Source organism: Glossina fuscipes, unplaced genomic scaffold, assembly GCF_014805625.2.
Source record: "Glossina fuscipes isolate IAEA_lab_2018 unplaced genomic scaffold, Yale_Gfus_2 91, whole genome shotgun sequence".
NCBI classification, from domain to species: domain Eukaryota; kingdom Metazoa; phylum Arthropoda; class Insecta; order Diptera; family Glossinidae; genus Glossina; species Glossina fuscipes.
In genome coordinates, this window is record NW_023998445.1 from 19,889 (window position 1) to 45,073 (window position 25,185).

General features: G+C 32.9%; 1 protein-coding gene across 1 annotated transcript in view; it reads left to right on the forward strand.

Annotated features, from left to right (window-relative positions):
• The window catches only part of LOC119638610 (oxysterol-binding protein-related protein 9), a 37,064-nt gene extending 13,768 nt beyond the window's left edge, over positions 1–23,296 (forward strand). Inside the window, exons 6-15 of the mRNA XM_038035476.1 lie at positions 6,580–6,694; positions 16,646–17,140; positions 17,223–17,374; positions 17,432–17,533; positions 17,602–17,776; positions 17,842–17,977; positions 18,445–18,531; positions 21,285–21,406; positions 22,799–22,904; positions 22,994–23,296. Coding sequence (XP_037891404.1) covers positions 6,580–6,694; positions 16,646–17,140; positions 17,223–17,374; positions 17,432–17,533; positions 17,602–17,776; positions 17,842–17,977; positions 18,445–18,531; positions 21,285–21,406; positions 22,799–22,904; positions 22,994–23,080 — 1,577 coding nt within the window. The 3' untranslated portion in view covers positions 23,081–23,296. The remainder of the gene's footprint in view (positions 1–6,579; positions 6,695–16,645; positions 17,141–17,222; positions 17,375–17,431; positions 17,534–17,601; positions 17,777–17,841; positions 17,978–18,444; positions 18,532–21,284; positions 21,407–22,798; positions 22,905–22,993) is intronic.
• The last annotated feature ends 1,889 nt before the right edge of the window (positions 23,297–25,185 follow it).

The following is a 25,185-nucleotide window of genomic DNA, read 5'->3' on the forward strand; positions in this document are numbered from 1 at the left end:
ATTTTTTAAATGAGCTGACTGAAAAAATAGTTCGATTCGAATCAGCGCTCGTACCCTTAGGCCAAAAAATGTCGATCCATTGAGTCTCATCAAAATATCTCGGAATTTGCGATCTCTAGGTTGAACACAAGAACACAAGAAAGCAGGAGCGACAATCAGACGTACAAGCATAAGATGAATGCAGGAAGTGATACTGAATTGATAGTTATAGTGAGAAGTAGTTTTATCTCAAGTCCTTCTGCGTGTTGTACACATCCGCATAAACTTAATCTACCTTTGTATCACAAGCGGCATAGGGTAGAAAAATACCTAAAAATTCTGGTGAGCTTAATTTTATTCAACAAGGTGTATGGGACTATAACGGGCTCTGGTTGATCGTGTATTTTAAAAATACACTTTTCAAAATGTGGCTTAAAAGGGCACTGGCTATGCCGGTCATAGGCGCCTGTAGATGTCAAGTAGCCAAGGTGGTGTGAAGATAAGCAAATAATTACAGGAGCATGAAAAAGCGTTTCTTGCGCTCGGAGAGAAATGCGAATTTTGGAAATCTTGTCTACTCTACAGCGGTCAAGCACCATCCAAGGGGATTCTTGCCGAAGGATTTTCGGGAAAACTTTGGCTGATAGAAATGCTGGGAGGTTTAGTTCTACAATAATGTTTAGTATATTTGAACAAAGTCTTATTTTCACTTTAAGGCGAGCATTCCGATCGGGTGAAGAGATTATTGTAGTCTGATCTCTTAATAGAGGGGTTACTTGATTGCAGAGACACATCGGTATGATTGACGCATTAATACTACTGCTATTACTTTCACTTTTGCTACTGCCACTGGTAACTGTTACCTATTCTTCTCGTTTCTCCTTTCTTGTGAAAACAGTTGATACAGCTTGGCGGTAGACTCTGATAAGGCCTAAAATTAGCATTTTCTTCGATTTTCACACATTAATAGTGGTAAAATCTTTTTTTATCAATTCGAATTTGTTTGTAATGGAAGCACAAGCACAATGAAAATCTATTGAAAATTGCTTTCTATTTTGTTATTAAGCCTAGGCTCTATTTATCAAGGTTAGTAAATGGGAATGAAAAAAATGCCTTCTAGCATTCGCGATTATATAAGATTGTTACGTCAAATACCTTCGTTACGTGTTTTTGCAATCAATTTCAAAGCAAAGAATTGAAAATTTTATTTGAAAAAATTAAAAGAATTATGTACAAAGTTGAAGAGACTTTCCTACAGATTTATTGTCGTTCAATCATTTATTGCATTAAGTAAGCAATGGTATAAAAAAGGATACAATTGAACACTGTCGCCTTAGCTAAAAAGTTTCCAAAATACTTTTTGTTTTGTTAATCCCCTGGCATAGCTAAATTTCCGCTTTTATTTATTACTAAGGTACTTTCCTTAATCCTCAACTGTGTAATGCTATTTCGTTTTATGGCAGAGACGAAGAAAAGTAAACAAATTATCGAAAAATCTTTATCAGTTTTCATTAATTTTTTCCAATATTTGCGGACATTTCACTTTCAACCGATTTGGGGGAGGTTTTAGTAGATTTATTTCATTATAATATAACAATATTTATATGATTACTTTGGCTAGGATTTCACGAGGAAAACTGGAAACAACCAATTTTTCCACCAAAAATTTCCAAAAAAATTTTTTAAATTATACGCTTCACGTACTAATCCTCTGTTCTCTATATTCTTGCTAAATTTCAATAAGAAGCAGAAAACGAAACAGTGATGAATTCTTATACCCATCACTAAAGGATAAGGCAACGGCCAGAAGGAAGCATCAAAGACCCCCTAAAGTGTATATATTCTTGTTCAGTATCAAATTTTAAATCGGGCTAGGCATTTCCGTCCGTTCCTCCATTCGTCTATGCAATGGGTATTGTAAAGGTCCTCCTAGTAGCAAAAATGAAAATATCGTCATCAAATTTGCAGAAATATTAGAAGTTCTTGCTCGTGAAATCACACTCATAGTGCCACCTACACTACTCCTCTGTTTTCAAAAGGAATAAAAAATTGTCTTTTTGCTCATTACTCATAAACTGTAGTAGATAAATGTATAAAAATTTGAACGTATAGTCTATGGGCGATGCTGAGCGAAAAATTGCTCTACGCCTATCCAATATTATGGTGTACGTAAAATTTAATTTTTTCAATACCGTTATAAGGTGCAGAAAATGTAGTACATAAAGTACATAAATTTTTGCTCCGTTTCAAATTTGGAGTGCATATAAAGATGTCCATCTCTCTGTCTGCGCAACTGTGTACATTCCCCGTTGGCGAAAATGAATATATGGTCTAGAAATTTCCAAAAGAATTTGAAAGATTATCTGAACTTTTCAAAGCGGACGTCTACAACGCCCACAGGCCTATGCGATGAAAACTTTTATTAGTTTAGTTCTTTTTCTTTTTTTGTCCTCGTTATTCTAGGATAACGATGATGAGTATAAACGATTCGGCCACGACCGAATACAATTTTCTTAATCGTTTTATATCTACTGTTAGAATTATCTATAATACCTTTAACACGGAGCAAGCGCTGTTAAATTTATATGTAATTCGATCAGTGCGAAGTGAAACCGCTTTGATCAAGTTTTTCTGATGGAAGCAATTCTACGACATTGTTTAGAAGAAGAAATTTCGTCAGATTTGTCTTAAAAATTAATTGAATTATTTTAGTCAATTTTCGCATATATTATTGGAGGGCGACAGATTTTTTTCCCCTTTCCTCCATTTCAAATGTATTATAATTAAAGTTTTCATCTGAAGTTCAATATCAAAAATTCATTTGGTCCAAAATATCCCCCACCAATGATCCAAGGGCAATAGATAAATAATTCTATGAATAGAAATTCGTTTTTTGTGCAATTATGTCTCTTAGAAAATCTCAAATAGCGTACAAAGAAAAAGATTTCGCTTTTACAGCAATATCATCATAAGAGCGCAATCGAATCCTGTTGAAACAATTCATATGTATTTAAAATAAATTCATTACAAAGTTTAATATAACATAATCGAAATGTTCATCGTTATTACTTATGGTAGCTTGCGTATGCTCTCACGATAAGAACGTCTTAGTTGCGAGATAAAAATGACGAGATAATTTTCTTCAACTTTGCAGAGCTGCGCCCTCGGTCCGAAATGTACTAATCAGAGATTTGAAGAGTCTGCCAAATTGAAGATCGCTTCCTGGATTGTTTTTACAGGAGACGGGGCGACAGATGCGAATTTTCTCATCGTTTCCAAGACTACAATTTTTTGCACATAATCTCGCAAACAACGTTTTAACTGTTTGGTAGCTTACTGCGCTTTCATTCCAGGCCAGCTTCATCATTTCCGTACCTTAAGCTACATTTTTTCCCAATTTAATCCAGTTAAAAGCAGAATAGATTGTAGCGCAGTAAATGACATCAATCTTTTTTCACTTTTTTATATATATTGAACGACAGCTTGTAATACAACTTAGACTTATACTGAGCAAGGACCGATGTTCAAGGTACCTATAATTAAAATTTCGGAAAAATTGAACACGTCATGAACGTTAGATGAAGAAACCAATTTCCATGGAGCAGAATGCATTTTTTCCCCCAATCACTTAGCGGATGTCTTCTACACGAGTAACGCGATGGCGGTCAGAAAGAAGTGAGGACTGAAAAGGAGACAGAAGAATGGATGTCTTCCCAATCGGTGATGTTATACCTTTAGCGACTGACCGCTCACTATCAAAATAAACCCTACGTCACTTGAGTTTTGAACTCGCAAATAAAGGACTCGGCCTATGAAGAAGTAATAGCAAGCTGTGGGTGCGGTGAAGAGGAATCGCATATTAATAGCGGTATTTGTTAAAAGTCAAAAGATGTCTACACATTTCTTGAGTTCCGATACATAAAAGTACAAGCTTGTTTAATTTTTTTCAAAACTTTAAAACAAAAAAAAAAAAAATGCGGAAAACAGTAATTTTTCTTTGGCCTTACCTAGCGTACCGATTACATGCCCTACTTTGAGCAAAAAACTAAAATGGTTCTGAAAACTTGACCCACAAATCCTAGTGAGCGACGTGAAACAGGAAACTGCTGTAGCAGCCTAAGACGTTTTTACTTAACGCTAATCGGGCCACATGTTATCTCTTAAGAGAATCATGGGAATAATTAAGTCTTGTTAACCTTTATTCAACTGTCATGCAAACAATTCATATATTAGGTGCTTGCATGTATGTTGATCGTTTTTTCACTTGAAAAAGTATTTATTGGAAAAATTTTGCCTCACTTTCTACAACTTTTCCTTATCTTTCTGGCAACATGGCGATATTATGTCGAAAGAACGATATTGGTTTGGCAACGGTCCAATTATCGACCCATTTCCGCACTTCGTCAGCATTTCAAAGCAGCGTGCATGCATCGACCTGAGGACCTGAGAATCAGAAAACAGAACATCCGGAAGAACTTTCCGTTCGAGATGCAACAATTCCTGCAATGTGGCCGGGCTTTGTCATGCCTTCGGATGACGTTCCGTTTGTTAACCACTATTTCTCGCCTTTTTTGCAAAAATACGTCGTCCAATTTCTTCAACTGAGTTCACCAGACATCTGAAGTAACAATTTCATTCAGTTTTAACAATTCGTAATACACTACACATTACTAACCCCACCATATGCACAGCAAAACTTCACGTCCACGAATATTCTGCTCCGGTGTCGATGTGGATGGCTCTCCATGACTTTTTGCCCTTGGGATTGTCGTTGTAAAGCCACTTGTCATCGCCAATCGTAATACGTCACAGAAATATTTGTTTTCTGCTTGCCAAGCAATGTAACCACGAAGGGATTCGTAATGTCATTCTCAGTCAATTCCCTTCGTTTTGGATCTTACTCATCGCATGTAAATAACTAAAAAATAGTCGATTTGAGTGTGAGGTTTTTATCCAATAAGTCTTGGAATTCACTGTCTTTGAACTTTTATGGTCCTCCAGGCCGTTCTTTGTCTTTGCCATCATAATCAACACTTTTGGATCGGGATATCCTAAACCATTATCACCGTAAGCTCCTGAAGTGTTTGCGGGATTTCGGCATCAGATTTCCTCAAATCAAATACAAAAAGTAATGAAAGCGGAAAATGCAATTATGTAGAGAAAGATCGAGATCATCGAATTTAACACATCGAATGTGACACTTCGTATTATTTTATCATTTTCGCCAATAGATGTCGTTGATCAACGTACATGCAAGAAAGTACATAAAAAAGATGCATTCAAATGATGAGAAAAAATTTATTTGTTGATGCAAGTTGCGTTTTGTCGTTTGTTGTTTGTTGCTTATAGGATAGGCTTACGTTTGACCCAAAATGAGTTTTGTAGTTGAAAACGAATCCTGTGCATTGGGGAGGAAATTGTACATAAAGCACTTTTTTGGATATATGCAATACCCAGGAGGAGTTGAGATGCACCCATCTTTCATTGTATCAATAGATTCAGAATCAGCTTAAGCTTGTCCGTCCTAACTTTTTATGTTCAACATATAGACCGCAATCTTCGAGACTTCAGGTTTAGGACAAGACTGTTGAGCGGTGTTGATTATGGTTTAGAGCGGATCATTTTTTTAAGGACTTCCCATATAATGTCTTATTTTGAACGTGTTAAATAATTAAATCTAGTGTAGTGTTTAAGCATTTAATGATGAGTCTGGACCCATTATAGTATTTTCAGTATGTTCAGTATTTCAGTTTATTTTTAAAGCTGTTGCGTATGAAATATGCAGCCATTGATGAGAGCAATTTCCTTAGTTGTGTTTTTATTTTTTAAACTGGGCATAAAACCCGTAAAGTTCGCTTTAGCGAAAGAATGTCATTGTCGCTACTGTTACAAGCAAGCTTTATCTTGGAGCTGCAATTAATACCTCAAAGCAATACGATAAAAATTTAGTCGGGTAGCGGAATGGCAAAGCTCACAAAACATGCTTTGGAAAAAAAATCTTTCAAAGTTCCAATCGCAATCTGTAATATTCAACGTCTGCACTATGCAATATGTTAGCACTTCTGCAGAAAGATTTATGGTGTAGCTGTTCTGTATGATGAAAATATGGAGAAAATTGACCAGAGAAAGTTTCAAAACATATTGACTTTTTCTCCTTAGTACCATTAGGAAATAAGTAACGTTAAGGTCGATAATGAGTTCTTAGCTGAATTGGGATTACAAATTTGCTGTTGAAGATATTGATCGGCATTTTTATGTTGTGCATTGAGGTGCACTGAAAACTCTACGATACACATAGCGCCCGTAAGGGATGTAATAAAAAAGTCTCTTGTACGGATGTGCACAAAACAAAAAAAAAAAAAACGTTTCACAAAGGTAAACAATAGAAATGTTTTTTTTTTTTTTTTTAACTTTAAAACTGAATAACGTTGCCCAAATGTATAGAACACATTGCCTACGGGCAACAATCTCTCCCACGCATCATCAATTTGAATATTGTATCACTGACCTCTTCTTATGTTATGCAAAGGGTTTAAAAATGTATTTTTCTTTTCTTTTCCTTTTTTTTTTTTTTTTTTTTCTTTATTTACATCATTATAGTAACAACAGCTATGGTTGTGCCAGAAACTTCTTATTCAAGTAGTGAAGGTGAGGATGATTATTACGATGCTAATGATGATCCATTTACCAGTTTAGGCAGTTCACCGGTAACATGGTAAGTTTCAGAAACAACAACACAATATGAATGTTTTGTAAACGCCTAGCATGTTAAAAAATTCTTTCAGAGAGAGGCGGACTACCTTAACCTAAAATCAAGTTTGTTCTCTGTTTTTGAAATCCTTAATAACGTTGTCACAAAGTTTACAAAGTTACAATTGCTGTTGAAGCAGTCAGCCGGCTTTCTTGTATTTTCATACATATATATAACGCAAGACGACAACAGCTGTCACTTCAAAATTTATTATATTTTATTTGTATATTGCGGAGAGATGAAAAAGATACACATACACAGGCAAAAATGAAGAAAGAGTCGTCTGTGACCTGCGCCTTTAAAGTATACACTTCTCTCTTAATTATCATATCAGCTCTTACTTTACTCTTGATTTAATAGATTTGAATCCCAAAAAGTAGGCAACTTCTAATTCCGCAAATAGTATTTAATACAGTTGCGAACGGACCGCATTAAAATTGTCTTAAAATATTTTCCTTTTTTTTTTTGGTTTACCGCATACCAGCATTTCTAAATTATGGAGAAAATCCCTTTGAATTATTAGACAAAAAAATTGAAACATCTCTTTTTTTATTGCTTGTTTTGATTGAAAGAGTTTTATAGGAAAAAGGAATAAAAAATTATTATATAAAATAATCTATGAAATGAAAGCAAATAAAAAGAAATTCTATAGTATATTTTTAAGTGTACTTTTGTGAAAATTCAATATTGCATATTTTTATTTTCATGTGGCTTTGTTTAAAGTAAAAGTGTTGTTATAATTATTTATATTTATCTACATATATATATATATATATATATATATGTTTTTTTTTTCGCTATTGTTATTGTTATGTGATTTTTGTTGCCAAATAAGTATTGAAGTCAAGTTTACTACTAGCGCGGTTTTATATTCAATTGCTGATGTGTGCTTATATATGCTGAACTTGAACTTTATCCGTATCTTCCAAATTGCCGAAATGAAGAATGAGAAAAAAATGCTAATAAATAGCTACTGTCAGATATATTTTTAATTTTTATTTTATTCATTTATTTATTTATTTATTTATTTATGTTTTTTTTTTTTTGAGAGATAAAAAATAAGCATTTTTTCTCTCTTGTACACTACGTGTAGTAGTCATGTTGAAAAAATGGGTTAGATGTGTCAGCATTAGAAGGTAAGATATTGAATTTACTTGTCAACACAACCTAACGAGTTATAATTAATTCTGCAAAATCAGCTAAAGATGACAATATTTTAAAATTATTGCAATTTTGCAATCTCTGCAATACCGTACCGTATTTAAAGTGAAAGTCAATGTAATCCTATAAACTAGTTTTATATAGAAGATTTACTTATTAATGTGTGAATGGAAAATGTTTCTTTCCCCACAGCTTTTCTGCCTTAATGTGTTAATAGTTTCAAAGCTTCTGGGTTAATTGAAATGAATGTTTGTTGCGGATGTGCTTCTCTTCTTTTTTTTTTTTCATTTCATATGATGATATTTGAAATGGAAAGGCATCGATTTTCTTCTTTAAACGTAAAAACTTAAATCCGACCTTAGCAAATGCATTAGAAAACATGCAATATTTAACCGATATTTAAACAATGAATTGAACTATGACTTTTTGTTATTTTTCAAGAGCAATAGGGCTTATGTTTATCTTCCAAGTTGAATTAAATTGAAACTTATATGCGACCACCTTCTTCTGTACACCGTAGATAAGTTCCTTAGAACACCGCCCAAAAAAAAAAATCTAAAAAATATATATAGGAACATATTGTTACGGAAATCCCAAATCCAGTTTATTTCAAATAATTGATTTTCCCAAATAGTAAATCCCCTATAGAGAGAAAACCCAAGTGCACATTCGCGGTGCGTCGTGCAGCTGCCGGTCAAGGAAAATAATTAGCGGAAAAGCAGGTTAACGGATTAAAAATGAAGCCATGAACTTAGGTAATAGTAATATGCTTGTAACAATGTATATAAACAGAATATTTGCCGAAGGCAGGGTCAGTCAAACAAGTATGTTTCAGTTGAAAAAGGATATTAGACTTGAGAAGTCAAGAATATTGCCAAAGTAAAATGTAAATAGTCGTTCCCTTAAACAAATTGAATGTAAATGAAAGAGTCTTATAGTGAAAACGTGCAAGTGTGTTTCTCTTAAAAAGAATATACACGTTCCAGTGATACGAACCGAATCCGAGAACCCGAGAATTCGTAACAACCGGGTAAAATTGGAGATATGGTCCATACCTTTAAAATTCGTGTAAGATGAAAAAAGTTTAAATATTTTACCAAAAAAACCGTGCAAAAAAAGTTATAATGAAATCCATATTACATATCTACAAAATAAAAACCATTAATTTTCATCACAGAAAAAAATAGAAATTAGTGTACAGCGAAAATTCAGTCCATTAGGACAACATACAAAAAGTTAACTGTCAAATAGTACTAGAAAAAATATGTGAGCATAAATCTACCGACTTTTGATTATAGCACCCCCTCAATTATATTTTGTTGCTATAATACTTAAGTTACTGTGAGAAACATAGAATTAGGACGAAATGTGTTATTGTTTTGGGATTCGTACGAGAACAAAAAAAGTTCGTGTAAAAAAGTAAATTTGTTTTTATTGATGTAGCGTGTTGTTTGAAAATCGGGTAAAAAATACTTTTTAAAAAAAGAGTTGCGGTGTATTTCCAATTTTTATGCCATAAACCATCTGTGTTCAGCTCATATTAAGGTAGTATGTAATACCCAAATGGGCTTTTGCTATACCAATGGTTTCAACGAAATCTATATCCGCTCGTCTGATGTCCATCCATGTATTCTTATGTTAAGCAATTTTCGAGAGGTTTTTGGTGGGATTTGACATACTAACATGCTGAGATCCAAAGACGAATCATGTTGAATATGGATCGGATCACTTACGACCATCATCCATAAGACGGAGAATTTAAAATAAATCGTTATAGGAAACAAAATTGACAAATAGCGCACTAAATGAAAGTAGCAAATTAAGACCCATTCTCACAAAAATTTATATATATGTATATACAGCAAGCCTGTCGGTTTTAATTTTGAAAATTTTGATCCAACATAACAAATATTCTGTGATAAAATTTGGATTACTTTGGTATATTATCCTGTCTCATTCTCTTCGAAAGCAAGACTTTATATGGCAAAAAGTTTTAATATTTGCTATTTTATGATAAAAATTGGACAGGAATACTAATTTGTAATATAAATACACTATACTAAGTTCGAGCTTCATAAGTCTATTTCGTGGATCTCTTCCCTGATAAGAGTTTTCATAAAAACCAAGACTTCATAAGATAACAAGGTACAATTTTTGTTCATTTATGACGATGATAGATGAAGAGTAACATGCTCTTTGAAAGGAACATTGGGGTTGTGAAGCCTATCTCATGCAGATGCTCTTATGGAACTTTTGTGTGTCAACGAATGTTATGTTAACTGTAGTTGCGTAGAGAATTGAATAGGCGACCTCTCTTGATCACAGCTGTTCCACTTGTTTTCTCCTTCACGTTTATATTTGTATTTGCTGACCTTAAAAACCTTTTTTTCAGTCGCAATTCCCTTATGAATTCGAAACGGACCGCTGCAATTTGCCACCCGTACGGCAATTGCAATAAACATGTGTCGGTCGTTGGTTTGCATATTTTAGTTTGCTGCATTAACCTATCAAACTTTAATGGAAATATTTCATTCACTTACATATTTGTTATGATGAAGAAAAAAAAGGAATACAAAACCATGTTCGTTGGACAGAATATGTGTTCGAAGTGTCGAAAGACGCAGTCAAAGACTTAAAGCGGTGCAAAAAATATTTTACTGCAGCCGATATCAGCACCATTTACGTCTGCAATATCTGGCCAATAGTAGAGTGTAAATTGCATGTGTAGACGGAGGCTTCCAACGTTTACTTGGAGTACGTCCGACCACATACAAAGAAAGGACGAATGGGCGGACGCTGATAGGCGAGGACTGTCTCCAAAAATTCTCGATATTCTCGAGCATCAACGTAACGTACGCTGTGCTGCATTTATGTACGGGTACATTCAGAACAAGTGTTCTACTTAATAGAGATTAAGCATTGTAACAGGGCTGGCTACACAGGCATCCCCAGCGTTGTCACCCCCTTGTTTGGAGTAACCTGTATGCCGCACACCACGCTACCTTTCCTACCTTACCTAATGTCTCCATTTTAAAATCGAACATTGACAAACACTACTCCCTTTCTCCCTCCATTTCTTTTTATAACTTTTTCTAGCGACCATCGTGCCCGTACATGTAAGGAACATCAAGTTAATGGCTAGTCGTAGAAAAAATAAAAAGAGTAGATCCAAAGCCTTCCAGCGTTATTCTTACACAACTTCCTCGATTTTTATGGTATTTCAGTTAAGATGGCCGACTGTATTGTAGCGTGAAAATGCATTTCGTGATTTTGCATATTTATTCGATTTCTTTTGAGAATAAAGTCGTACGCAAGTTTTATCTTAGAGGATCTACTTACAAATATTTGTAGTAGCTTTTATTTACAATGCGTCTTCTGGTCTTGCTTGATTGCTGGACTCAATTGAGATTGCCTTTCGCCAATATTCCGCTTATATGCCCCTTTTGTATGCAAGTAGCGAACACCTGAACTTCGTAGTGACGTTTGCAGGTAAAGCGTCATGACTGTATCTTTGATTTTATCATTTTGATAATTACTATAATTTGTTTAACCCGAGGCGTAAATTCCAAGAGTAAAGTGTTCAAGCACTACCATCTGAGGATATCGACATTATTGCAAATTCTATGGTTTCAAATCTAAAGATTTGAACCCATGACCATGAAGTTGTTAGTCGCAATTGTTAACCTACTCGGCCACTTAGGCGGATACAACTTTTTGAGCTTGATTCCTATCTACTTCCAAGAGTAAAGTCTTTAAGCACTATCATCTGAGGATGTGAGCTCTATTTTTTGAATTTGTTTTCTTAAAAAACCGGCTAACTTTCGTAACAGTATTATAAAAAATCGAATCAGTTACTTGCTTACTCGATTTGAACTTAACCCTTTGCTCTACAAGCATAGCATAATCATTGAAGTAAGATTGTTGCTGCTTACAGAACTTTGACTTTGTTTGTAAGTTTGTTAATAAAAATTAACTAATTTTTTATTAACAAAAATCGAATTACTAAAGATAATTAACGAATTTGATTATGTGCATGTTCTCCTATACCTTGTTGATTTTTAAAGCATTTACCGTAACATCCGAAATTGTTGATAAAGTTTATTTCAAGGTCGAAATATAGCGCACTTAACATACATACCCACCTCATGCTGAGGACTTATTGTATATTTTATAAGACTCTTCATTAACTATAATGTCCTCCAGTACTGTTTGTAATGTTTGCTATTTTTGCTTGTGAACTTAAACGCTGATGAATAGCGCATTTCTTTTTTTTTTTTGCTTTTTACTTATATAACGGATGCGTTGCTTCATGCTTCATGTGTATGAAATGATTTTTCTAAATGAAATACAATTTATATTATCTTTGTATGAGACTAAGCGAGAGTGTAAAGATAAATATTGTAGTGCGGCGATGAGAATAATGCGAGAACGACCGAAAATAGTAATTGACCACAAAGTCATGCCGGTGATTAAAGGATGTCAGAGAGAAAACTTTGTATTTAAAACTTAACATCATTTCACTTTGCTTACATTTCATTATAAAAACAAGAGAAAAAAAACACAAAAATTTCCTTGAGATGTTTCAACATAGATATCTAAAAAACATTTCCATCCGCTTTTTATTGTATTTGCTTGCTGTCGCCCAGCAAGCTTCGTTTTTAATATACAAAGTTAGTAACGAAATGGCAAAATTGGAATTAAATTTAAGAAAAAGATGGAAAATACAAAGAAATGCCGTGCTACGGGTTAAGTTAAGTAAAGACTCAGCCATGATGATGAATCTGGCATAGGAAATTTATATAATGTAGTTGAAAAAGGTCCACGAAGGCTGCTGCAATTGCTATGAAATTTGAACCCTCGTAATTTTCAGCTTCTCTCTGATTCTTCTCTTTTTTCTGAATTCTCATTGATTTTCTGTAGTAGCTAATCAGGTGGCATGGAAGTGGCAAAATTAATTGAATTAGTATTTTTGATGGTGACGGTGAAATTTCACTTGAAATTCTTTACTCGTACGGAAAAAAAAATTGAAAAATTAGTTGGGCCACTAGACCCACCATCAAGTGCTCAACACCACATCCTATCTCCTGCATGAAATATCAAAAGTTAGATCTTATTGCCATCTAAAGCGTCATCTCTCTTGAGTACTGAACTCGGAATACAGATCAATGTAGTTAAAAATTCTTAGCGTAAATTTTTATCACTATTCGGGATCATCATAACGTACTAAAATTGGGTTTCACTTTTGAAAGCCATCTCGACCGCTTTTAATGAATTCGGCAATAGGGTGCAATTCCAAAAGTTCTTGCAAGGAATATAGAGGGATTTCAAAAATCGGTCACATATCATTCGAATATTTCAGATTCATTTCGTATGCCAAAAACACAATTTTTAATAAACCTTTGCCGGAACATATTAAAAATGGAGAATTTTTCTTTATGTAACGACTTTTGTAAAATAAGGAGCTGTATAAGAAGTGGTGATAGAAATGGTCCGATCCTATTCATTCATAATGTCTTTGGTGCCAGTGTTCAAAATTTTATCAATAAATATCTCTTGAAAATTGCTATCTATGGATTCAGTAAGAATGCACTGCCCGCCCGGGTGAACAGATCCGCGCAAATTGGTATACAGCTATGATAAATGATGAATTCAATCGCAAAAAAATCGACATGATCTCTTGGTTGAACACAAGAATATGTAGACTGACACTGGATAAACTCATCAGTAAAACTTGGAGATTAAAGCTTGTACTTGCAAGCGGCGCCAGGTATAAAAGTTAGATAAATGCAGTTTTTTTTTTTCAAGAGCTAAGAACTAAAGGATAAGTTATGGGGATTTTTACTTCGTTTGCTCATTCCAGGGATAATTTGCTAATTAAGTCTGCCATATGTGAAATTTGAAGATCAATGTTCTGAAATCAATATTAGAGAGAACACTTAAAGGCTATAGAAATCAAAACCATAATCAAAATTCAAAATTTTAAAAGCATAGGGAAAACAATTTCTATGGAGCAATGGCATAAAACAAGTGCTCCGAACTAATTAACTAACACTCATTGCATTATTTCAAATTGTTTTATACAACTTAAATTCTTTAATCACAGAATCCGCTTAGTTTTTATACCTTAAACCAACTTGCGGTACAAGTGTATATTAAGTTTGAACGGTTGTACCTGACCTGATCAGACCAAATTGAGGTAGATGGACCCAGCTTTTATTATACCGATAAGCTTATCTGTCCGTCTGTTCTCCTTGTTTTCTTGTATTCACTTTAAAGCACACAATTTTTAAGACATTTTAATGCAATTTTGATACAAGGACATGTTGTGGGCGAATGCTTACGAAAATGACTGGGATCGGACAACTTTTTCGACACCTTCACGTGACTTTCCACAACATCCATATTTTGAAAAGTCATTATATGAATAACTATCTATGTTAAGCGAAATGGTATAGGACATTTAAGAGTGTGCCGTGAAGCCTACTGTAGTGTTTTTGCCTGTTAAACTTATTATTGAAATCTATAGAAAGTTTCTCTACGTGTTTGTTGTTTTTATATACCAATTTGTGAGCGCTAATAATAACACATGTGTTGACAAAGTCGCGAAATATATGAGCTTTGGAAAATGCATTTTTTTCTCCTTTCTATTTTCGTATGAAAAACAAATGAGAAATTTTGATTCAGGCCACACGATATGCGCATCAACTTCAAGCGGTACATATGCTTTGGCTATTCGCGACATGTTTGCAAACGCGTCATGTCAACTGTCTGTTAAAAATCGCAAACTATACTTTTTCTATTTAATAGAAGGACGATTGTGGGCGGGCAAGGATTATCTTTAAATTTGATAAATGCTAATTCTAAGTGGAAATTCCAAATGTCTGCTTGTCTCGAAAATCGGGTCGGTCAGAGCATTTTTTACATTGATGTCACATGTGGCCCTAAGAAATTTTTGTAATAAATTTTAAATCAATATCAGGCCATTAGTTACAGTCTTTTGTCTCTTTTGACAAATATTGCGGCCCTTTCTATACCCTACAGTTGTTGTACACGGTGTATTAAATTAGTGTAGACGTATGTAACACCCAGAAGGGCTTAAAATAGGGTCTATCTACCTTTTATTATGCCAATTGATTTATGGTCATTTTCTAAATCGACCTAAGCCTGTCTGTCCGTCTGTGATGTCTGTGCATGTATTTTCATGTTCAAGCTGCATATCGCAATTTTTGAGATATTTTGATAAAACTTGGTAGACGGGCGTACTTTGGCGGAGGAACGCTGTTGCAAATGGCTCTCAAGAACACACTTTTTCGACCCCTTCCTACATAAGGCGCTACTCTAAAAAGTCGTTATATGAAAAAAAATTGCAATTTTCAAAATTTCTGGGCAGTAATATTACGTCATTCTAAATGAGTGTAAAATTTTGGGCAGGCTGGAAAAATTTTTTGAACTCCCTCTCATATAACCATTCCTATGAATATTAAAGCTTTACATGGTAAAAAGGTCGAGTTTCCACTATTTCATGGTGAAAATTACCTCAGTAATTTGACAAAAAAGTTTATCTTACCAAATTTGGACCACGTAGATCTATTTTTTGAATAGCACCGCATATAAGGATTCTTAAGAAGCGTAAACCCTTGTATGCCAAAAAGACCTAATTGTTAATGTTTTTGTGATCAGAATTTATAAGTGAACCCACATGAGTCTAGCCCTTCGGAAAAAGGCTTAATTTCTAATATATTATGGTAAAAATTTATTCATAGTAACGTTTTAGCAAAAAAATTAACGGTAGCGAATTTGGATAACATAGGTCAAGGGTCTCGACTAAAGGTCGAAAGAGAGAAAATTTAACCTTCTAATAGGCGGGCTTTCACGAAAATTATCGTTTCGCGTGAAAAGAATGTGTACTTTTTGTGTACCAGAACGAGCGAAAAGTTGTACTAGGCGAAATGATGGATAGGGTACGTAATATTCGGCGTTGCCCGCCTATAATGTTTTTACTTGTTCTTGGACGGTCTTAGTAAGTGAAAGTACCTAGTGTGAAAGTGACTAGCATTTGCGGTGTGTACTGTTTTGCGTACTGTTTTTTAAATTCTACTTATGGTCAGAAAAGTCACTTCCGAGTTCTATGTCACTTTTACATTTTCGGTCTTAAATTTTGGGCACACGTTGAAGTTGCAAAGGCAAACGACACGCACACAAACTGACCTCGAAATTTACATTAATCAAGTATTTGTTCACTTTATGAAGTCTCGTAACAACATCAGTTACTCGTTGTTACAAAGTGAGAAATAAATCGAGTATAACTTTATTCTTGCTTGCTTGATGCAAACATTGTTACATTTTCCATTACTTTCTACTATGCACTGCTCTGTTATGATAGAAAACAATGCCAAAAGGAAATTTAAATTTTAACATTTCAAGTAAAAGAGAAAAGAGCGCGAGACCAACGTGAGCATAGGTGTGAAGCAAAATTATTAATAACTTTAAGCCCTTCAGGCGCAATCTGTAAAAGTTTGATTATGGTCCGCAATTTCATTCCTGTTACGTATATGAAAAACAATGAGTGAAAAATATGATTGAAATTTTTTAATTTTTTATGAGGAAACTTTAACTTTTCGATCTCTAATTGGTTGAAACTACAACTAACTAATCTGGAACGGAAATTTATTTAATTAATTTATGTCAATTGTTATTATTATTTAATTTTTTTTTTTTTTCCTTTTTATTTTCGCATCATTCGTTTTCTTCAAGTGCAACGCGTGCTTTCTCTGCAGAAACGACAGCAGCGCATGATAAGACCGCAGGAGATCCAAATGAACCAAACATTGCGACAAGTTCGGATAATGAAGCTCTAGTCACAACTGGTAAGACGACAACGACGACAGCAACACCAACGTCAACGTCAACGCCTACGGCAACAGATGCGGATGATTATCAAACGGCTTCATGTGCAGTTAGTGAAACGGGTGGTTGTGGCAGTACAGCTGGCTGTGGTGGGAACAGTCAAGAGTCTGCAAATGTAAATATCCTGCAAGGAGATTTAATCGACTACGATGCCTTGTACGAGGAAGAAGAGGACACGACGCTAAGTATGGAAGCGCACGGTTCAATGTTGTCACATCTATTGTCACAGGTTAAGATTGGCATGGATTTAACTAAAGTGGTGCTACCGACATTTATACTCGAGAGACGTTCACTGTTGGAAATGTATGCCGATTATTTTGCTCATCCCGATCTATTTTTAAAGTAAGTTGTTGGCTTTGAATAACGAAAATGTTAATATGAAAAGAAAAATATTTTTGAAATCTTATTTATATATTGCTCGTAGAATTGCCGATCTAGATAATCCTAAAGATCGTATTGTTCAGGTATGTCGTTGGTATTTAAGCGCTTATCATGCGGGTCGTAAAAGCGCAGTTGCCAAAAAACCTTATAATCCTGTATTAGGAGAAATTTTTCAATGCTATTGGGATATACCAGGTAGTTGAGACAAAGACTAATCGGAAGGAAAAATAACAAAATTTATTTATTTCTTAGGTGAAATAGCTGACGAGGTAACGGTTAAAGATGGTCCTGTACCGTGGTGTAGAAGAGACCAATTAACTTTTTTAGCGGAACAGGTTTCCCATCATCCGCCCAGTTCGTAAAATTTCGTACATTTTCAAAAATAGTATTCCTTAAGAAAATCAAAATTTCTTCTTCTTTAGTTTCTGCGTTCTATGCTGAGCATTATAATAAGAAGATTACTTTTTCGGCACATGTTTGGACGAAATCGAAATTTCTCGGTCTCTCAGTGGGTGTGCATAACATTGGCGAAGGTGTTGTAACCTTGGTCGATAAAGGCGAAGAGTATATTGTTACTTTTCCGAATGGTTATGGACGGTATAGTCTCACTTTCATAAAATATTAAAATTTTATTTATATTTTAAAGCGTACTTTCGTCTTAGATCCATACTGACAATACCTTGGATAGAATTGGGTGGTTCAGTGGAAATCAAGTGTCCTCAGACGGGCTATTATGCTCACGTGGAATTTTTAACCAAACCGTTTTACGGTGGAAAACGAAATAAAGTAACCGCTGAGGTAAGTTATTTGAATAAAAAAAAAAAAAGAAGAAGACGAAGAAAAAACCTTATAATAAGACAAGAACCACCGTTAAATACTCTACATCACACATTCATATAACGGTTTTTCCAAATTAGGCCTTGTATTACGTAATAGCGATAGAAGAAGTGACCCGATCCGAAACATTGTCAATAGCGTTCGTCTTTGGGCCAAAAGATATTAACGTACCAAATTTCATCAAAATATAGAAAATTTGCAACCTATGGATTGACCACAAGAAATCAAGACGGACAGACAGATGGACAGACATCTTTAGATCGATTTAGAATGTGATTTTGACTTGATCGGTATAATAAAACGTGGGTGTATGTGAAGTACTTCTGTGTATTGCATACATCTGCACAAGCTTGTTGCACAAATGATGTAGGGTATAAAAAAAAAAAATTAATAAATTAATTTTTAATGAAAAATTATTTGTATTATAGATTTATTCACCCAACGAAAAGAAGCCTTTTGTATCTATTGCCGGCGAGTGGAGTGGTCTAATGGAGGCGAAATGGCACGATAAAAATGTAATGTATACAAAAATCTATTCGTTTTTTTTTTTTTTTAATTATTTTGAATTTGCCTGCTACTTACTTGTGCCTGCGCTGATGTCCAGTAGTTTAATGCTTTATGTAATAATTGTAAAATAATGGATTTTGAATCTTAAAAGATTTTATTTTAAAGAGCAAACTATTCCTAACTCCACCCACCATGACATGCCAAACATATGTTTTATGAAACATTCTTGAGATTAAATTTAAATGACAACAAAATAGGTCTTAATCCTAATAGAAAAGTATGAGTAGATGATAGAGATATTGTGATAAGAGCTAACAGGTTTCGTGCGGAGTAAGTTTAAGTCGCGTTCAGATTTTGTGTTTTCTGCCCGAGTCGCAAGTTAAAGCTCTCCCAACAAAAACTGAATAATTAACTTATTCCTGACAGCAGAAGACAAATTTTTCTGGATACAAAGAGACTCGTATTAAGCCGCAAACTTCTCCAAGAATCGTATTTTGTCACGATCTGTTCCATTATTAATAAAAGTTTATCGATTTTTACAGGTTTTGAATGAAAGAGATTTAGAGAGCTAAATTTCGGTCATACGGTCAGAGGGCGGTTAAATGGATTAAGTCTTTTTTTTACAGAGCTGGCAAATGCCTTTAATATTGTTATGAAATGGTGCTGATGCTATATATTTTAATTTTCGATTGACTCTTTCATGGAAAACTGAATTCATATTTAAAATCAATGTTCAACAATAATGGAGCTTCATGCGTAATCATCCAGAAATCTTAACAAAAAAGTAGTGAACATAAAATTAAAGAAAAAGATAAAGAGCAATAAAAAGGAAATTGACAGAATAGATCGCAGATATGACATTAAAAGATTGAAAGACAAATAAAAATAATCAATTATTGTAAATTAAAAAACAAAAAAAAAGGAAAAGCTTGTAAAGTGCTGACAGCGTTTAAACGATACTTTTAATGCATATGAAGCTTGCAGTTCTGGTAGGAGTAAAAAATGTAGGTTTTTCGATTGTATATATATTTTCCTTTTAATTTTAGGAGAAATTATATATTATTCGTTTTGCGCATATATGCATAAATATATATGTAAACCTGCACTTAAGCCTTATCACTTTTCTTTTTCATAACTGTGCTATGATTATTTCACGCAGAGAAGGAATATTTTACACCCACTATCGAAAGAAAGTAATTAATTGCCCAGTATATGCTCCAGTTTACACCATTGCAAGCTACTCTAAGTATATATATTTTTGATTAACGTAAGATTTTAAATCGACTTTAATCGATTTCTGCCACCTATCGTTAAAGACTTATGGGTCCTAGTAGTTCCAAATTTATAACTTGATTCATTGGTTTGCGTAAATTTGTACGTAGGTACGTATATGTAACATGGGCTGCAGATTCCTTAATCTATTTGGTGAAGCTTGTCCAACCGTCAGTCCATCTGTTGTACGGTGTTACTTCAAGGGACTTTATCACCTTGTGATTTTGTTTTTATTTACTTATTTATATTTTGGCAATTTTTAAAAAAAAAAGGAAGAATTTTTACATCGCTCCTGTCTTTACATTCCACAAGGGCATATTAAGTCTGTGCTGAGATGTGCAAAAGCCGCAAAGACTTGAAATAGATTCATTTTTTATTATAACGGTCGATTCAAAATCACTTTCTTCATTGATTTAAGCTTCTGCGTCCGTCTATCGCTCTTGTAGGCTTATGTAGACGCATCTTTTACTATACCGGTCTATGCAGAATTACTTTCTTCATTGTTCTAAGCTTCTCTGTCTGTCTGTCGCTTTTGTAGTCTTGCGTAGACGCATCTTTTGCTTTGCTAATCGATTCAGGACCACTTTCTTCATCGACCTAAGGTTGTCTGTCCATCTGTCCCTCTTGTCTCCCTCTTAATCCTTTTAATCTTGTAGGAAGAGCACAATTCGTAGGTAAATCAATTCAGATTCTCACGTTAATCAACATTACATATATATCCTTTTATTGCTTTCTCTCGAATAATTTTTTTGAGAGAGAGTTTTCAGCGATAATGGGATTAAGGTAAACCTTCGAACTCTGTGCGTATGCTTGAAACTTTTAATAAATATATTTGCACATATATATGCATATATATATATATATATATATACATATCTGATTATTGTGGCATCGCTTTAAATAATTATTATTCATTTTGATACGTATTAATTGCATTTTAATAATCTTCAGTTCATTTTCACCCTTTTCCATATCATTTTTTTCTACCGAAAATACTTTATTAAATTTCTCCACTAATATATGATTTCTTTTTCTTTTCTCTTTGTTGTTTGTATATTTGTTCTGATAATTCTTCTCCATTTCTTTTATATTGTAATTTATTCCTTAATTGTAAAAAAGCTAAATATTCCTTACAAGGACACTAAAATATCCTGTTTTCACTTTCCCTTTTCCCTTATGAAACCAATGCCTTACAAAGCTAATTAACAATCCTGTCGATTATTTGTACTTCTCTCTTAAATATTTTGGAGCAATTTCTATCCATACTTTGTTTATCTAGAAAATTAAATTTTGTAATTATTATGTGTGAAATGTGTTTATTACATTAAAAAAAAAAAAACAAAAAAACAAAACAAAGACACCAAAAAAAAAAAAATGGAAACCCTTAATAACATCCAAGTGTTGCTTTTCTTTAGAGGACAAAAACATTTTATATCATTTTTTTTATTTTATTATTTTTTCATGATTTATTTGATTTTTAATTTTCTAGAAAACTGAAGTATTCGTTGATGTAAATCGTATACCAATATTTAAGAAACAAGTTCGACCAATCGTTGAACAAGAAGATTACGAATCCAGACGTGTGTGGAAGGAGGTGACAGCTGGACTCAAGTAAAAATTAATATAGATATATATATATTTTTAGTTTTTTATATATGAAAATATGTATATGATACTTTATAGATTTATATTTATAAACTACCTCACTTGTGAAATAACTATTTGCACATTTAGATAGTCTACCGCACGTAACGGTCGGCAAGAAAAAACGCGTTCATTAACAAGCCGATAGTACAACAACTAAGATCGCTTCTGGTCTCAATACCAACAAAAATGGGCTTGCTCATCAACTACGACAATAAAAACTGATATAGTTTTATTAAGAACAAAAGTCTGGGTATACAGGATTTGTTCCTGCAAATAAAAATTTTTTTTTTTACGTTTCATATACTAAGTCCCAATGTAGTGGACCATCGCCCTCCCTTAAATACCCTACACCACTTTGCTTCATACAGTCATTCATGTAAATTTCATATAAATTTTAAAAAATATGGGCTTATATTGGAAGTGGTCGAAACAGTGATCCGATTCGAACCATTTTCAATAGTCTGTGTCCTCGGACTAAAATATGTCAAACCTCAAAAATTGCTTGTAGGTTGAACACAAGATTACGAGGTGATCGAGTAGACGGAAAAATCAAGATCGATCCCAAAAGTAATTTTTGCGAACTTTAATACTTTTCTAAACTAGTTTCGAAACCTTAAAAGACTACGTATTAAATACCAAAAATCCGAATATAAATATACATTCTTCTTTCAGGGATCGAATAAGCAAAGACAAATATTGGTTATCCTTAGGCGAGAATGCACAACGCAAGCTTTTCTTCATTGTATAAAAATCTCTACGACTTCAGTCATCCTGTTAGGATGAAGTAACACGTTCTGAAAGTTTTCAAAATTTTATGCAAAGATAAGAAAGAAAGATTCATATATGAAATTGGGAAACGGATTTTATTCAATTGCTCGAGATTTCTATGATATCTGTAGAATTTTGCATACGCTGCTAAAAAGCTGTAAATTTTAATATATTTCGGTTATCAATCTGAATATAGAATTTGCAGAAAAATCGGTTTCAAACCTTGATTGATTAATCGAAATAGTTTCCTTATTTCCTTCCGGTTTGTTTATTTTTTTTTTAAACAATCGTTATAAGAAACAAGTTACTTCCTTATATTTGTGTAGGAACTCCCCTTATGCATTTAATGCTTCTTGCTTGAAAAAAAGTGTAGTTATAATAATCAATCTGGAACGATTTGCACACTACAAGGGGATATTTACAAACTTTGTAAACCAATCTAATTATAAATTTATATATCACAAGTGTGTTGTAGTTTAGTAGTAAGAACGATGATAAAGTTCGTTTAGAACGTGCTTAAGTATTTCTTTTATGTTTTATTTTATTTTATTTTATTATTATTTTGTTATTATTATTAATTTCTTCAAGATACAATGACATTGAAAAGGCAACAAATGCCAAGTGTCAGGTGGAACAAGTACAGCGTGAACAAGCAAAGTTCAGAAAGGAAGGTGAATTGTTGTGGGAGCAAAAGGTACGAAAGATGAAAAGTATTTCTTATATAAAATATATTTTCACTTGTTTTTTTTTTTATTTTTTTGTTTCTCTATTTTCATTATTTAGTATTTTAAACCAGTGGGTGATAATTGGATCTATACGCGTCCTTTGAGTCAACGTATTTATTTGCAAGAAAAAGAAGGCAAAAGATAATAAAGAAAGTCTTCGGCAACAACATCCGCTTCCTCTTCTATGTAGAAAGTCAAATAAACCGAAAAAAAAGTTCGGTAATTTCCGGCTTCCCTTTTCTCTTCATATCAGAGGTAATAAAACACCAAAACAACAACAGCAACAATAGAAACAAAAAAAGAGGAGAAATGTTAGAAAAAAAAAAAACAATGTCGTAGTAAGCAATCTCCTGTAAATCATTCAAAGGAAAAATATTTTGTTTTGAAATGTATACATATATATATATATATAAATATAAATATATGTATGTGAATAAGCATATATTGTAAGAAAAATATTAAACGAAAATAACAAAAATAACAACAAGAACAACAAAATAAACAATAAGCAACATTAGTATAATAAATAAAATACATCAGTCAGACATAAGAAAAGTAATTAAAATACAAATTAAATAAATAAAAAAAAAAAAGATTCTATACATATAATACAAAAATTGTAAAACATTTTCTATTAAATTATCACAAAATGAACTCTTAAGCTATAATTATATACCATATGTATATTAAATAAATTCTAAAAATAAAAAGTTTCAAAATAAAATAAAAAAAGTATAACAAATATAATATTACTACAATCAATCTTATATATATAAAAAAAAAAAAAAAACAAATAAACGAACATGAAAATATTTTCTTATATATACAAAAACAAAAAATTTAGTAAAAACTGTGAATATCTATTAAATCTTTTTGCACTTTTTCTAAACTTAGACAAAACTGATTTCATTACTTTATTTATTTACAAAAAAAAAAAAGAAAGAAAAAAGAAATAAGAAAAAATAATAATAATAATAATAACAACAATAGTAATAAAAACACTTAAACAGACTTTAAAAGCTAACAGAACAAAGGCTAACAAAACATAAGCAATGTTTTACTTTTTTAAATATAAACTGGGGGGAAAAAAAAAACATTTTCTATCCTCAGAAATTCTTACAAAAAATAGCAAACAACAGATAAGAGAATTTATTTAAAAACTAATTTACCCGGATTCGAAATTCATTTAATTTAAAACTAATATTATTTTCTTAATTTTCGAAAATGTGTAAAAATATTTGTCAAGTAAGTTGTATCTATCCAAACTATCGCTATCTCTTAGTACGATTGAATGAAACGGTGGTGCTTCAATGGCATTATTATGATCGAAGATTGTTTTCTCTTTTTCAAAAGTTTGCGCAAAATACAAAACATAATTAAAATAAAAAAAAAAAAAAAATTACTTCAAAGCTTTACATTAATTTATTTTATATAAGTATATTTAAATGTCTTGCCCAATGTCCCCAAGTTTACATGTCAAGCCAAGACAACTTGCAATCTCTTACTAGATTTACTTATATAAAAAGCATTGTCTTCCTCATATTATATACGTTTTATTATCTGAATGGCAAACTCAGACTGCTTAAGTTCACTTGGCTCAGATAATTAAGAAAGAAAGCTGATTCAAAATTTAGCTTATATCGTTTATGATATCTTGCTTCAAAAACCGACAGCATAAGATGAATTAAAATAGTTTTTATTTAAAATGAATTTCAATGAGAGAAACCAAAGGAAATAAATTCGCCTTAGGGAATGCAATTGTAGAGAAAGAAAAAAAATAATTAGAAGGGCATCGAATTTCTGAAGCAGTTATATAATTATTCCAATCGAGGGCTTGTCAATGCTTTTTCATTTCGATATTGCAATCGGATCTTTAGAATTTTATTAATGGCCATCAAATATCTCAATTTTCAAAACTGAAAACTTTTCAATAATAGACGAAGAATAAACGAAGCTCTCAGGAATCTTTCTTTGATGGCTGTGGTGTGCTTATATAAAAGAAGTCTTTGTAAAAAAACAAGTTGTCATAGTGTTCCTAAGGCAGGTTAACAATTTCTATCTTATATGTGTTTTGAGACAATTTTCTAGTCAGTCCATGGCTGTGGCCATTCGCTTTAAAAATTTCTCACTCTATTACAAAGATATTTAACATCATATTTAGCTTTCTAGACATGGCTTAAAGTGCGAAAAGCACGTATATTTTGGATGAGGTTGCTATACGAAGGCGATGTAGTCATGTTCGCGTCTTTT